General features: G+C 48.2%; 1 protein-coding gene across 1 annotated transcript in view; it reads right to left on the bottom strand.

Moving 5' to 3' along the window:
* Positions 1 to 16,094, bottom strand: part of LOC131492394 (liprin-alpha-1-like) — a 29,944-nt gene extending 13,850 nt beyond the window's left edge. Inside the window, 7 exon segments of the mRNA XM_058696022.1 lie at positions 156 to 283; positions 1,879 to 2,032; positions 3,553 to 3,888; positions 4,274 to 4,438; positions 4,710 to 4,811; positions 14,554 to 14,646; positions 15,988 to 16,094. Coding sequence (XP_058552005.1) covers positions 156 to 283; positions 1,879 to 2,032; positions 3,553 to 3,888; positions 4,274 to 4,438; positions 4,710 to 4,811; positions 14,554 to 14,610 — 942 coding nt within the window. The 5' untranslated portion in view covers positions 14,611 to 14,646; positions 15,988 to 16,094.
* Positions 16,095 to 16,375: the final 281 nt, after the last annotated feature.

Here is a 16,375-nt window from a genome sequence, read left to right as displayed (position 1 = left end):
ATTCCAATCTCAGACATAGTAACACTGAAAACAGATCTCAGCTGGTTCGCGGAATTTGGCACGCCGACGTTACCGGTGAGAAATGAGATACAAGAACGGACCGCCATGAAAATGACATTCCCACCATGGGACCCAGAAGGAAAGGCGGGCCCCACCTTGCAGAGGGTGGCCACCCTCTGGGCCGGCTCGGCTTCCTCCTCGGGCAGCATCTTGGCCTTCCTCGGGGTCTGCTGCAGCTTCCGCTCCGCCACGTCCAGGCGCTCTTGCAACTGGCGGTTTTGATCTCCAATCTAGGAAATGAAGGCAAAGCATCAAAGTGTAGCAAGTCTTCTCTCCGTTTCCATTTTTAATAAAGTGAAACAAAAGCTAAATGCAGAGATCTACTGTTCGTTCTGACTGAAGCCAACAGTTTGGGAGGTGCTTCAGAGTAAACCTTTCCTTTCTGCAAGGAGTCACCCACTGCCTTGGTCCTCGTTTCACTACGCAAAACATGTCTTTCCAAACTCTTTGCTCTTCTTCAGTATCTTCAAAGAAGTCTTTCAAAAGACAAAGTTCCCACACATTAAAGAAAACCCATCTTCTGGAGGAGCTTGCTCGTTCTTCCTGACAAGTTAAGGAGAGAAGGATTCGGTCCTAAGCCTTCGTGAACATATTTATACTGTGGTCTGAGGGCTCGCTCCATAGGGCATTCAGAGGTGGGCACATCAGCCAGCACAGAGCTTCTGAGAGCATGCCTGATGCCAGTTGAGTTCTTTTTGGAAGTGTACCATTATTCAACAAAAGCACTCTCCCTCTTGACCAAAAACGTGGAAAACTTCAACGTGGAAAACTTAGACACGAGAGTTTTTGTTAAAGGACTTTTAGGGAAGCCGAGGTGGCTCAGTCGGTTAAGCGGCCAATTCGGCTCAGGTCATGATCTCATAGCTCATGGGGTCAACCCCGCCTCGTGCTCTGTGCTGACAGCTCAGAGCCTGGAGCCTGCTTGGGATTCTGTGTCTCCCTCTCTCCCTCTCTGGCCCTCCACTGCTCATCCTCTTTCTGTCTCTCTCTCTCTCTCTCTCTCTCTCTCACTCTGGCTCCCTCTCTCAAAAATAAATAAGCATTAAAAATATATAAAGTCATTTTAAAAATCATGTATAAGGTGAGGTTTTTGCCAGGTTAACATTTGTTCCCACAGACTCCTTCCATCTTCTGTGTGCATATAGCTTTCTGTGTATATACAGACTGTGTATCATGCTTTAAAACCCTCAAAAATAAATCACATGCTGTACACATAGTATTTCGCGATCTGCCTTTTACACTCATGATTTGGAACATCTTACGTGCTCTCAAACAGCATTCCTCAATGTCATTTTCATGGCTTCCTAGTCTTTCACTTTGATTATCATTTTGGGTCGACTGACACATTTGACAAACACACCAGGCAAACTCACTATGTTTCCAAGAAGCTGGATGCGGTTTTCCTGTTCAATGCCGGATGACCTGAGACAACCAAGGAAGAGCCGTGCGGCTTCCCAAAACACAGGGTCTCACATCCTCACTCCAGACTGTGCTTCTGCACCTGCCATTCCACCCCACCCCCCGATCTCAGGTACTAACCAAAATGGCCAGCTGCCTACACATTCCCGGCCACTCCCTGTTCCTTTGGAAACAGTGCTAACAGGCAACAGAGTAATGTGCATGTAAGACAAGACAAAGAAGGAATCAAGGAGGGTAGCCCCATAACATGCTTCCATAAAATTCGAAAGAATTAAACCCTGGACGTTGAAGTAACCCCACTGGTCAACACAAGATTCTAAGATCCTAAAACCCTGACATTGACAGTTGGTCCTTAACCTGACTTGTAATTAATAAAAGTGGAACGTAGTACAACGAAACCAACGACCTGTCGATGCAGAGAGTCCTTCTTTGTGATCTCGTTTTCAAGTTTATCCTTGAGGTCGGGCAGAGAGGTGGCTTCCTGCTGTGCCCTGAGGCAACGCTTCTCAAGGGTAGTGATCCTCTCTTGCATGTCTTCCTTCTGGGCCATGGTCTACAGCAGGTATTTCAGAGGGAAAACAGGGAAGGAATTAGCTTACGACACATTAACACACTCCAGACACAAAAACCGGGCGAAATCCTCATTTCCCAAACAAACAGAAAAGTAGCATCCTCGGGGCACCTGGGTGGCTCAGCCGGTGACGCTTTGTGAGTTGGCTCCCCGCGTCAGGCTCTGTGCCGACAGTGCGGAGGCTGCTCGGGATTCTGGCCAGGTACCCAGGCTTATTCTTTCCCATGTGTTCAAAGACAAACGGATAATAAAATCTCCCGGAAGTCACAACCTCGGTTGCCTCCGGACACCGTTGAGCTTTCCACAGAACAGCGACTTGCCTCTGGAGGCACACACCATGAGACACCATCCTTTCTCCGGGGAAAAGGTGGGGGAAATCTCATCCAATTCCCACAAAGATGGAGCAGCAGTGTTAACAAAAGGAAGCCAAACTCCACCTTGCATATAACTAGAAGTCATCTTCTATAGCCTAACCCTGTAACAACATTGTATCCCATGGTATCTGACACTGCAAATGGAACCAGACCGTCCTGCCCTGCCTTTCTTGTCCACCACCCGAGAGATTCCTCTTCCAGCCCTCTGTATTTACTAAGCAATTTATGTCAGCAGTCTCAAGAGTGAAAGTGATGAGTCCTAAGAAATGATTTTCTAAACTCTCTGCATATTGAACTCTGCTGCGGGGTCTCCCCCCACCTTTGCCAAACAACAACTTCACTGAACGGGTTATATAATTTCTGCAAATACTTTTGTTTTAAATTCTTACATGACCTCACCCACGCTAAGGTACTAAACAGACTGCTCGTGTACATACACACTCGAGGGTCTGACAGGGTCTTCCCAAGGTGGCATTGCTGGGCTGGGATTGGGGTGTGTGGGGACTGTCCGCAAAGGGCAGCTCACAGTGACAGGAGGAGGCACAGAGAAACCATCCTAATCTTACTGGTTTCTGTGACAAGTATCAGATTCCCATCGATGACCACACGTGCAGAAGCGTCCCCACTCCTCCATGACCTTACACCGGGACCAGCGGGCTGCCCCTCGCTCACTCTGACCGCCACGACCAGGAGCACGGAACCCCTGGCAGGAGGGCAGGGCGGCAGAGGCGGCCGTGACGGCCCCTCGGTAGAGCCGCCCTCGCACGGTCGTGCCCTCGGCAGCGACCTGGCAGCACCACGCTGGTTCCCACGTGCCGAGTGTGTTCCCAAAACAGACCGAGAGCATGGCATGGGCCAAGCTCAGGTGGCCCACACTCCACACCCGAGGGCACTCCGCCACCTGCCCGCCAGGCCTCGGCAGGGGAGAACCCAGGGAGGACAGATTCCACCGCGCAGACGGGGAGGCAGCCCGCCCAGGCCCCGGAGTCACATCCCGTTCTGCTGCTACTTCTACCAAAATCCAAACGTTCAAAACCCGTGGGAGATGAAGGACACACTGGGCAATGACCGAACCAAACACCCCACGTTTGGCTAGACGACGGTGTGGCCATTTCATCCGACACTCACTTCATGGACATCTCTTTGTAATATGGTGTTCATTGCTTGAGAAAGGATGAGGTCTTTCCTTGAGATGTCTAGCTCCTCTTCCAGCTTGGCCACGAGAGTGCACAGGGTAGCCAGGAGCTCTTTCATCTGGCTCTGCACCTTTGAAAGCCAGAAAGGGAAGCAACATGTGAGGGCCCCCACTGCTAGTCTTCATATGTTGTTTTTAAAACAATGGATAAAAAGGAAACCCCCTCCAATCAAATCCTGTCATGAGGTCTGCAGCTGAACTCTGCGTGTGGCCTCTAATTCTTCTACGAAACTACACCTCTCCAGTGCCACACGTAACTGCTCTCTCACCTGGAAACAAAGGGATTGAGCTTGTACACAGAGGTGTTTTCACTAGGCCTTACTGTACAGTTACCCTAAGATCCCCTTTGCCTCAAATAACATGACAGAATGCTGGTAAGTTTTTTCACGGATGTTCCTGTTCACAAACTTGCTTGTTAACAGCTTTCAATTTAACATTGGAGACAAATCTTCCCTGAAATAAATTACATTATGTAATTTGTACTAGCCAATCGATACACACATTTCCACCAACTACTGCTTTTTAACCATACAGACCTGTCTTCTTACAAGAATTCAAGAAGATGAAAAGGAAACTCAAGTCACACAAACACACAAAGTGTGCCTATAACACACAGCATGTGCACAAATTGAGAACCGCCATGGCAAGGCACACCATTTCATCCTCCGTTTTGTCGTTGTCCAATATGGACTTGAGGACCTTGAGCACCTCCACCTCACTGGACACGCCGGCCTGAGTCTTTGCCTGTCGCCTCACCAATGTTCTCCTGAGAGATCTCTCGTGTCTGCAGATTAGGAACTCCAAGTGTTCCAGGAGCACCTAGTGGGAGAGGCAAAAGGAAAAGCGTGTTTCAAGAACAACTTCAATTCCGGGCCTCAAGTTCACCAAATGCAAAACCAAGTCTGAATCCCTTCAATTCAGTGCCCAGGTAGGGAGCCATCCCCTCGAATGTGTTAAAATAGCCTCACTCCTCCTCACGGATCAAACAAGGTTTGAGAACAATAGGTCCCAGCCAAATCCATGGGGACATGTAGACAAGGGGAGTGAATGGTGTCCTGTGTTGAAAGACCCTGGCAGTGCGCCTACTGACCCTGGTGTTGTTTCTCTCCGCCTTCAGGTTGGCGATCTCCTCCTCTCTCTGCACGAGCTGCTCCCTGCAGGTGTGGAGCTCTGCAGCGAGAGCTGCACACTCCTGGGGTCGGAGAGGGGACAAAAGTGGAGAGACACAGGGGGTCTTTACCAGAGCACACCAGGCCTCCGTGGCCCTCCAGAGTCCCAGCACCCACCACCCTCAAGTAGCATCACACACACCAGTCCCCTCCTCACCACCCACAGGAGTCCCGGGGATTTTCGGAGGGACAGACACTCAAGGGGACAGACGTTTGCAGGTGCCTGGCAGGTCTAGGACTCAGGAGCTCTGCTGACTCGGGAGCAACAGGCCAAGAAGCCTGCTGCCCATCCCCAGCCTCTGGCCTCGTCTGGCAAGCAGGCTTGTGGAGCGGCAGCGGGGAAAGGCTGACGGTACTCAAAAGCTGCTGTCTTAGCCTGGACCCCTGTCTCAGTCAAGTCAACCATACCAAATGGGCTTTTCAAAAATGATGGTAGGACTCTTGTCGATAGGGAGAATTTAAGACTTATTTCTTTAGTCAAGCAGGAAATATTATGGATGAAGGGTCTCTGAGGAGAGTGATGCCAGGGCCCACCACCCCACATGGGGTTTCTCTCCCGCCAATACCGAGCGCCCGCCCAGGACATGGCGTACAGATGGGCTCCAAGGAGGTGGACGCACACTCTCCAGTCAGTCGAGCGCAGAGCCTGGTGCAAGGCTCAATCCGTGAACCAGGACATCATGACCTGAGCTAAACCAAGAGTCAGACGTTTAACGCCCGGAGACACCCAGGCGCCCCAGAGCTTTTGTCTCTGTAGGACAAATGAGGGGATAAAGGTTCGCTTAAAAACTGACATTCCAAATAAAGAGAGTGGTTGATTTCAGCCATTCTAGAAAATCCAAGGACAAACTGGTGACATACTTCAAGTTCCTTCGTAAATTAACCCTTTCCAAATCAACGGGAATGTTACCACAGAACTGAACACGTTCCTTGCAATCTGATTTGACAAGGTGAACCCACAGACGCCTATCTGATCCTTGATGTAGGACTGTGCAGGCCCATTTTTATGTGGCGATTTTTGTTCCAATAAATACATTGGAAACTTTTCTGGAGATGTGTGACATTTGGAAAGACTGGCAGATGAGCTGAGCAGCTACGAAATATCAAAGATAGTAAGTAAAAGGGAGGCCACGGGTGCATGAAATAAACACAGATACTAGGCTATTATAGCATTTCCTATCCGAAAACATACACAAACCTACTCTAACAAGATAAAACGTATCATTTTGCACACAGAAACTGACCGTACCTACCTGGTGCCATCTGCAGTCAAGAGAAAGGCAAACAAATGTGGAGACGCAGGATTAAGTCCTAACCGCATAACACGAGCTGTAGCAGACGCTGTCCTCTGGGGGAAGTGTGCACCACTTCCTGTTGCTATTGAGGTCACCTCAAGTGTTGCACGAATCTGCTTTCAGCTCTTGGTAAGCACTTCCTTTCTCCAGTAAATCAAGCACCAGAAGAAAAGTGATTTCTCAGGGTTCCTGCGTCATTTTCACCCTGTTAAGGGCAATGCCACGAACCTTATTTACACCTTGGGACCCGTTTGAAGTGTCCCCAGGGATGCTGGACGTGCTCCCGCGATGTAGAGAAGACTCATGGTATGACAAGGAAAGGCTGAATGGCCTGACATGTACTGAGGTCCACAGCTGCAGCTGCCAGCCGGCCTGCGTGAGGACCATGGAGGCACAAGGAAAGGGAAATTCTCGAAGCTCTCCCTGCGGCTACCCCAGCACATGCAAAAACCTGGTGCTATGTGTGAGACATCTTTGTGTCTCGTGTGGAAGATGTGGCATTTCTGTGGATGTAGGACTGCTGTGAGATGGGCACACCTGCAGACTCAACTCAAACTGCAAGACAAGTGAAGACCTGATTATCACGACGTAAGGCAGAAGGAAGGGAAGGATCGAAAACTGGCACATTTCAATGCAGGCACAGGATATCTTGGTGAATTTAGAAAGGGGTTTGGCTTTTCAAATGGTCATGATGATAGGAGAAGCAGCTTCTACCACGAAGAGGAAGCACACGGTTTCCCAGACGCCCCAGAGAAGATTGCAGAGAAGCAGGAACCACCATCCACCGCATGTCAACCACTCCAAGACAAAAAGGGAAAACCCAAGAAAATCAGTTGAGGAGACCATGGCTGCTTGCACAGGTTTTTCACGCAGAAGGAGATGCCCTGTCGGGGGGAAAATGCCACAAACGACATTTATTCACGAGAAAGACAAGTGAGCACCAAGATGTTGGGTAGGAAGGGGTGAAGCAGCTACCGTCTGAGCGGACACAGGCGGGGGTGTGATCAGGGCGGCTGGCCCTGTGTAGGAAGCTCACCCCAGGGTCCTGAAGGCAACAAGTGCCAGTGGCCAGTGGTCTGGCTGCACAACCAGAGCCCTTGCCCTGGACCAGTTCCATCCCGGCTCTGTCCCTCAACTCAGGAAGTACGCTGAAAGCAAGGGACTGTCCTCTAAAGTTCTTTGGCATTGGACAATGTCCTGGCCACCCAGAACCCCACGGGTCACCACCAAACGTGTCTTGGCGGCTCACTCGCTCCGGAGCGCAGCGGGTCTAAGTCAGCCTGCAGACCAGGGGCCACGAGGACCTGTGAGGCTCATGACACAGGCACTTGACAAGAAGGACAGTCAATGCTACCAAAGAGAACCGCCACAGAGGGAACGTTATGAAAGTCTGGAAGATGCCAAGGGACGTTACAAAAAACTCTGGGAAAACCATCAAGCCCTGCCATAGCCAGCCCGTCACCACAAAGCCTGCCCTGGGCAGGCACCTGAAAGGGGAGGAGGGCGGCCATGGCGGTGGGGATAGGGAGCTGGGAGGCTGACACCATCACCACTCCATGGACGCTGGCTGAGCGTGCGCAAACTGGATGGTCATTTTAGATGAATGACGGGTACTAGGCAAGGACTACTGGGTTTTGTTTTCTCTTGTAACAAATGCTGATGACCAAAATGTTTACTATGACTTCTCAGTCTTCCCTGGCTTGCTCTTATACATGTGAGTAGCCTGCTAATCAACACATCATGAACTAGGAAAAATGAATTCAATTTGAAGCATGTTTGAAGGCATCAAGGAGACCCTGAGGCAGTCACAACTGGAAGGACTGAGACCCCAACAAAAGGGAAGCCCGCTGAGCCAACTCTAATGTTCAGAGTCCTCTTTCTCCCTCAAGACATGTGAGGATTCTGAATTTCCTCAGGGATTGCAGGCAATATACCAACGAGCTGCAAAGGAAACCTAACAGAAAGGCAAGCAGAAAGTCGCAGCTAACCGAGCTCTGGACAGCACAGGGAGGCACAGAAAATGAGCCCGGCACTCGGCAAGCACTGCCTGAGAAGCTGACCCTTCCATCATCTCATTGTGCTGTGGAGGAAATAACTGGGCTTTGGGACCTAGCATCAAGGACGGGTCCTCGGAAATACTCCAGGCCTCCAAATGGAGACCCTGGAGGTCTACACGGGGGTGGGGGACAGCGTGAGCCCAGCTCACACTGCACCTTACAAAGACTGAGCCCCAGTCTCAACTCACTCACGCCTGAGTGGGACCAATAACCGCCACACTCGGGGTGTGTGGGATGAAATGCTGAAGGAATAAAAGCACATGAAGAGCCTCTATGCTTCTCCATACAGTCCAGCACAAAAATAAAAACAAAGAAGAAATGAAAAGACAAGATAAGGCAAGACCAAAAAATACAGAAAAGAACAGAAAAGAAAAAAAAAGAAAAAAGAAAAGAAAAAGGAAGAAAAGAAAAGAAAGGAAAAGAAAAGAAAAAAGAAGAAAAGAAAAGAAAAGAAAAGAAAAGAAAAGAAAAGAAAAGAAAAGAAAAGAAAAAAATGGAAAGGAAAGGAAAGGCAAGGAAATGAAAGGAAAGGAAAGGAAAGGAGAGGATAGGAAAGGCAAGGCAAGGCAAGACAAGGCAAGGCAAGGCAAGGCAAGGCAAGGCAAGGCAAGGAAAGGCAAGGAAAGGAAGGGAAAGGCAAGGCAAAGCAAGGCAAAGCAAGGCAAGGAAATGAAAGGAATGCCTGGGTGGCTCAGTCGGGGAAGCATCCCACTTTGGTTCATGTCATGATCTGACGCTTTATGGTTTGAGTCCCGCGTCAGGCTCTGTGGTGATAGTCAAGAGCCTGGACCATGCTTTGGATTCCGTGTCTCCCACTTTGTCTCCCCCTCCCCTGCTCAAGTTTTGTTTCTACCTCTCTCTCCCTCTCAAAAGTAAATTATATTAACAAAAAAAATTCTTTTAATAAGAAAAGGAAAGAAACAAACAAGCAAACAAAAAAAGAGACACACCTGGATAGCTCAGTCTACTCGTTTAAGTGACCAACACTTGGTTTCGGCTCACGTTTGTGAGTTTGAGCCCTGGGTTGGGTTCTCTACTGACAGAAAAGAGCGTCTGCTCAACAGTGTCTCTCTCTCCCCCATCCTCTACCCCCACCCCTGCTCTCACTTTCTTTCTCCCTCAAAATAAATAGATAAACATTAAAAAAAAAAAGGTTTTACATCATATCGACCCAAAGAAGAAAGAAGAGAAACAGACCAAGAGGAGACACATAGACTGGAGTGATTGGATGCAAAAGTCAACTGTCCAAAAACCATTCTTGACAAATGGGAACTTTTCAGAGACTCAAAACAGATTCTCAAACTGCAAATTATCGGAGCTAAAATTACGATCTCCAGGTGCCTGAGTGGCTTAGTTGGTTAAGCATCTGACTTTAGCTCAGGTCATGATCTCATGATTCGGGAGTTTGAGCCCCGCGTTGGGCTCTGTGCTGACAGTGCAGAGCCTAGAGCCTGCTTCGGCATCTATGTCTCCCTCTCTCTCTGTTCTTCCCTTGCTCCCACTCTATCTAGCTCTCCAACATAATTAAAAGACTAAAAAATCTTGTTAATGGCATTAAGAACTCAGTCCGTGGGCTTCACATCAGACTAGACAAAGGTGAATAGCCTCAGTGAACTGAAAGATAGGTAGGTAAAAATATATCTAGACCATACACAGAGAAAACGTCAAGAAAATACACAAGCCCAAAAGACACAGAAGATATGGTACAAAGGTCCAATAGGAGCCCACAAAGTAGAGGAAACACAGAATGGGTAGTACCATTTCACTAAAAAGATAAGAATCAAAACTGATAAAAGAACCAAGAGAGTGACTCCACAAGGAACACCTCAGGCAAAAAGATGTTAACAGTCTTGAGAGGACAAAGAGACCGCCTTCCATGGGACAACAACAACACTACCAGCTGACTCTTCAAGAAAAGCAAATGAAGCCAGATGATGGATTGGCATGTATGAAAGGTGAACTAAAATAGCCACCAACCTGGAAGACTTTACCTAACAGAAACATTCTTCACAGTGAAGGCAAAGTAAAGATGTTTTTCAGGCAAAACAGAAGCAAAAACAAAAATAAAAACTGAACAACAAACAAAAACAACACACACACACATACACACACACACACGCACACACAAAAACCATGACTACACATCAACTACAGACACAAACTAAAATCAATATTAAAGCAGCTTGTTGCAGAAAAGAAATGTAGTCTCTGAAAGAAATATGAAAAAACAAGGCTTGCAGAACAACATCACAACAGAAAGGGTAACTATGAGAACAAAACTTAACAAGCATTAAGTGCACGAAACAATGACAACAATGCCAAATCCATCTAAAACGTAAAAATATCACCCAACAAAAGGTGAAGAGGAGTTCAGTCTGGTTCAAGTGTCAAAGAAAAGAACAGGGGCGCCTGGGTAGCTCAGTCAGTTGAGTGTCCGACTTTGGCTCAGGTCAAGATCTCACGGTGTGTGAGTTGGAGACCCGTGTCAGACTCTGTGCTGATGACTCAGAGCCTGGAACCCGCTTCACATTCTGTGTCTTCCTTTCTGCTCTGCCCCTCACCCGATTGTATTATGTCTCTCTCAAAAAACAAATAAATCTTAAAAAAAAAGGAAAGATAAAAGGAGAGAGCAGTGTCAGGGAAGCAGTACAAGTCCTGAATCAGGCAGGGGTCAGTTTAAAATGCACCTGAAATAGATATACATTCCAGAAATAGAAATAGATACATTCTATTTCTGAAATAGATAGAAATAGATACACTCCAATTAACCTAACAGATCAATGTACAATTAAAAACTCCTTCCTGCTTCTAAATGAAGGCTAGAGACCAAAGGAAGACAGAACAGCTGGGACAAAGAAGAAACTAATAATACGGTACGTGTAAACTAACATATCAGTCATTACGTGTGCACAAATACTGCAAGCAAAAGGTTGACTCTCAAATGCGTTAGAAGGAAACTTACCATACCCTGGTCACAAAGGTATACCTTAAAACGTAAGATCACAGACAGGTGGAAGTAAAAGATCCCCAGACAAACTCTACCGAACAGAAAACTGATGTGGCCACCAGGACCCTCCAATAAAGTAACCTCTACAGCAAAAAGCTCTACTAGAGACAAAGAGGAACATTTCGCGATGGAAGTTCCATCTACCAAGAGAACAAAACTTCTAAACTTGCATAGACCTAATAACGCCATCTCAAAATACAGAAAAATTGACAAACATAGAAAAGGAAAAAGAGCCACATCCATAAGCACGATGGGAGACTTGACGATACATCTCTCAGTATCTGACAGAACTGACGACAACAGAAAACTCAAGGCAGTGTGACGGGGCTGTCCAATATGGGGTCACGTGCTTTATTGCAAGTACTTGAACCGCGGCTCCTCAAAGTGCGACGTGTGCAAAGTATAAAATGCACACCACATTTTAAAGACAACGTGAAAAAAGAGAATTCAAAATCATATATAATTTTTTCTCACACCGGCTATACACTGAAATGATATTTTGGATATACCTGTTAGTTATATTATTAAACTCATTCTCGCCTATTCCTTACTTGGTTTCAAGTGGTTACTAAAATCTGAATTCTGTCATTAACAAACTTCATCTAACCTATAAATAGAGACTACTGCATTCCCCCAATACACATTATTTTCACGTGCCCAAGGAACAGTTCATGAAAACGAATATATGCCAGGCCATTAGGAAAGTCAGCTCATCACAAAGGACTGAAATACTGCAGGGCATATTGACGGATACCATTAGATTCACAGTTCATTTCCCGCAACAATTCATCACGCCCAAAGTGATGGGAGAAAGACAGGGAGACTTCCGGTGATGACCAGTCATGGGCGGCTGAGAGAGCACCGTCACCCCTGCCACCACAGGAGGACAGGGAGAAGCAGGCTGTCGATGAACCAGGAAGCTGACTCTCCCCTGACTCGGAATCTGCAGATGCCTTGATCTTGAGAACTTCCCAGTCTCCTCAACTGTAGGAAAGAAGTTTCTGTTTCTTATTAGGCAGCCAGTCTATGGTATTTTGTTACAACCACCCCAAAACACTGAGACAGATACCTTCATGGAATTAAGCTAGAAATCCGCACAAAGAGAACGAGAAAATCCCCCGAAACATCAAGATGTGTTATGCTCCTAAACATTGTGATGAATTAAGAAAAAGATGCCACAATGAAAGTTAGGAAATAGTTTCACATAAAAGATAATAAACATTTGGCTTATCAAAACTTGTGAGATCAGGAAAGGTGTGCTTAAAGGGAGACTCATAGCTTTAGAATACATATATCATAGGATAGCTCAGTTGCTTGGTGACCAACTCTTGATTTTGGCTCAGGGTATGATCCCACGGCCACAAGATCGATCCCCAGCCTGGCTCCACACGGAGTGAGGAGCCTGCTCGAGACTCTTTCTCTTTCTCTGTCTCTCTCTCTCTCTCCCTCTGACCCTCTGCCCTGCTCATGCTCTCCTTCTGAAATGAATCAACACACTAATAAGCAAGTAAATACAATACACATACTGGAAAGGAACAAAGGCTAAAAATCAAATGAAGGATTTAGTTCAAGAACTACCAGATGGGACAGCAAACAATCACCAAGTAGATGGAAAACAAAAGGGCAGAAATCAGTGCTGCAGGAAACAAATAGTAAATGACAGAAATCAAAAAAGCCCAAGTTGGTTCTATGAAAAAGAAACAAAGCACAAAGTACCAATATCAAGAAGTTCTAAAGCAAATATCACACCAGATGCTGCAGATAGGGGGGTTTTAGAAACCAGTTGAAACTTATTCCTTGGAAAGTCTGGGAGGTCTGAGCAAACTCCTAGAAAACAAAATGCCTTATCTAAATAGACACAAGAAGATATGGGAAATCAGAAAATTCCTATTTCCACTTAAGAAAGGAATCTGCAATGAAAACCCTTCTCACAAGGAAAACCCTACACCAGCTGTTGGCCTAGCACTTCTTCCCAAAAGAAAAGAACACATACAAAAACTCTCTGGGAAAGCACAAGGAGTGCTTCTTCCTACGTTGTTTTAGGAGGCCAGCACGACCTTAAACCCAAACCCCAGCAAGGACGGCACAAGAGGGTGCAAGGGAACACCCACCTCTCTCTTGAATACACATGCAAGAATCTAAAGCACACTTTTTACAAATGGAATCCAGTGCAAAGAGAATGCATAGACATCAGGTTTGGATTAATCTAGAAGGGCAAAAGTTGTTTTCAGTTAAACCACAACATTACACAAATCACTTGTCCCCAAAGATGCACAAAACACATTTCAGAAAATTTAGTATTATTATTTCTTTGATGATTGTTAAAAAATCAGAGCAAACTAAAAACAGAGGAGAATTTTCATGTTTTGATACAACTATCTACCAGTAATTCCACGGTAAGTGTCACATGTAGTGGTAAAATACTGAACTCTTTGGGACACCTGGGTGGCTTCTAGTCGGTGAAGCGTCTGACTCTTGATTTCAGCTCAGGCCATGATCTCACGGTTCATGAGTTCAAACCTGGCATCAGACTCTGCTGACAGTGCGGAGTCTGCTTGGGATCCACTCGCTTTCCCCCCTCCAACTCCCCTTCCCATGCATGCTCTCTAAATCAATAAAGAAAGAAAGAAACTTTAAAAAATATTAAGTATACAAAAAATTATGAAACCCTTCTCTCTCGTATCTGGGAGGAGACAAGGACACCTACTCTCACCACTTCCCTTCAACACAGTACTGGAGGCCCTAGCCAATCCAAGGCAAGAAACATACAAATGGTTATACTATTGGATAGAAACCAAAGAAACTTACCACAAGGCAACACAGAGAACGTAAGGCAGACGTACACAAGAATGTGAAAAGCTGTGCCATTCACAGATGTATTTCACACACATAGAAAGAACTCATTCTAATCAACAAAAACCAAAACACACAACCTAATCACAAAGTGGCTTCCAAAAGGCAATTATTTCTCAAAAGAAACATGTAAGTGGCCAAGACACACACAGGGGCGTGTCCCACGAACACACCATACCTCCCAGCACCTGAGCCCCAGCAACCAGCTAACACACGAGAAGAGGCAATACCAGGCATCGGCCAGCCCTGAGCTCCCGCACGCTGTTGCTCGTGGGGAACAGACACGTGCCACCACTCACGCCCTGCTCCTCCAAGGCAACCCAATACGATGCATGTGGATCTGCAGGCAGCCTCTGCACAAACCGGAGCAGCCACAGCAGAAACAATAAACCGTGCTGTGCTCACACACTGGGCCTTCGACAGCAGGGGAGGACCAGCACAGCCACACAAGGAAAGCAGGTGCATTGCGCACACACAGCGCTCAAGGGTTGGCTCAACATGAAGCGAAGAACAGGCCAAGGCAATCGCTGGTGAAAGTCAAGACCGTGGTTACCTTTGGGGGACGTTCGGTGGGAGTCAGTAGGAGGTAGGAAGCACGGTAAGGTTCCATTTCTTCATCCAGGTGGTGGTTCCAAGAATGTGTTCGCTGAGTGAAAAATATGGAAGATCAGCTGAAAGTAGTGGCCTAGGATGTTCCAAACGTCCACCGCGTGCCACACAACTAGGCCGCTCTGTGCGGGCAGCTAACCCCCAAGAGAAGCAAGGAAGCCCCACCCATCTGAGTGCAGAGTCAGGAAAGGGCATCCAGAAGCCAGAGGAGCTACTGCCACACCCTAGTCGCCTCCAGCTGTTCATCTGGGGGAGTCCACATCGCCTTCTTAAACATCATTGGCCACAAGACACTGAATGCAGAAGCAGCTGGAACAATAAAGATCTTGCACTAAGCAAATGCCACGCTTCTACACAGTGTTGTCCTGAAAATGTACGTATGTTTTGCACGAAAGGTATGAGTACGTTAATCTGTCCTAATTTATTGTCTTTAAGTGAGTTCATCACATCTGAGATGCTCGGATTTGGTTTGGTTTCCTTAATGTTTGTTTTTGAGAGAGAGAGACGCAGGGCACGTGAAGGGGAGGGGCAGAGGGAGAGGGACACAGAGAATCTGAGACAAGTCCAGGCTGGCAGCTGGCAGCACAGAGCCCCACATGGGGCTCTAAACCATCAACTGTGAGATCACCACCTGAGCCAGAGTCGGACCCTTAACACAGAGAGCCACCCAGGTGCCCGCTTCAATTCTCGGTTTAATCTCACCACAGTAGAGATCCAGAGACACAACCCCCACACTCGAAGGCTCTCTGGGGCCCTCAATAATCCCCTGATGTCCAAGTGTCCCGACACCACCGAGTCTGAGAAACACTGACCAGGGAACAAAGGACACTGTCCCCTTCTTCTCGTCAACTTCCCAATTTCTATAGGGTTTCCCCAGCTCACCAGACTCTCTAGGGCCTGGCCCACAGGACGCAAGGGCCTAAGGCGGCCTCTGTTCGTGGCAGCCGCCTCGGGGGACAGAACGTGTGCAGCCTGTGTGGGGTCAGGGGACGGACAAGGCGGGAAGGTCTCCGACAGCCTCTGCGAGGGCGGGCGGCACACTCCTTACAGGACAGCCGCGGCTGAGGCGGGCACCCGGAGAACCTCCCAGAAGCCACTACCTGCAGTGAGAAGGGCCCTTACTGCCTGCCGAGCGGTTAAGCCAGCACTGCCACGGGAGGCACCCCCCCACACCATCCCGCCGCCACAGAGCGGCCACCACGACTGACTCACGGGAGCCTGCGGGCGTCCACACGGACAGGCCGGCCTTCCTCCCGAGGGTGGCCAAATGCTGTCCCACAAGTGAGCAGAACCAGGGCGCCTCGAGCCACCCGGCCTCTCACGGCTGGCACTGTGGCCTCTGCGGAGTCCGAGCGGCACTGGGTCCACCAGAACTCACCTGCCTCGATCGGGACGGTCTTCGGAGAAACAGGGGCCCCAGGGCGACATCTTCGTAGGTGGAAGACTTCTAGCAAGGGAGAACCCGGATGCTCAGAAGGGCACCTCCCTCGCCCTCCACAGCGCATGCGGGCTCCTATCGCCCTCAAGAGCCCGCCGGCCTCCCGCCCACCTCTCCGCCTGGCAAATGCGCTGTGGCGCCAGCACCAACGGAAACTACTGCGTCAGGGAGGAAACACTACCCGGTGGGACGCTGCACCGGCAGAGACTCCTCATCACGCACCCGCCGGAACGCACTCGGGTACAACGTCAGAGGCGAACCCGATCTCAGCTGCGGACCTTGGGCGAGGGACACACATCAGCACAGGTTTGGGGCTGTGACAAAGGCA

This window comes from Neofelis nebulosa, chromosome 13 (assembly GCF_028018385.1).
Source record: "Neofelis nebulosa isolate mNeoNeb1 chromosome 13, mNeoNeb1.pri, whole genome shotgun sequence".
In the NCBI taxonomy this organism is placed as follows: domain Eukaryota; kingdom Metazoa; phylum Chordata; class Mammalia; order Carnivora; family Felidae; genus Neofelis; species Neofelis nebulosa.
Note: the sequence above shows the minus strand (reverse complement) of the source record. Positions and strands in the feature narration are given on the sequence as shown.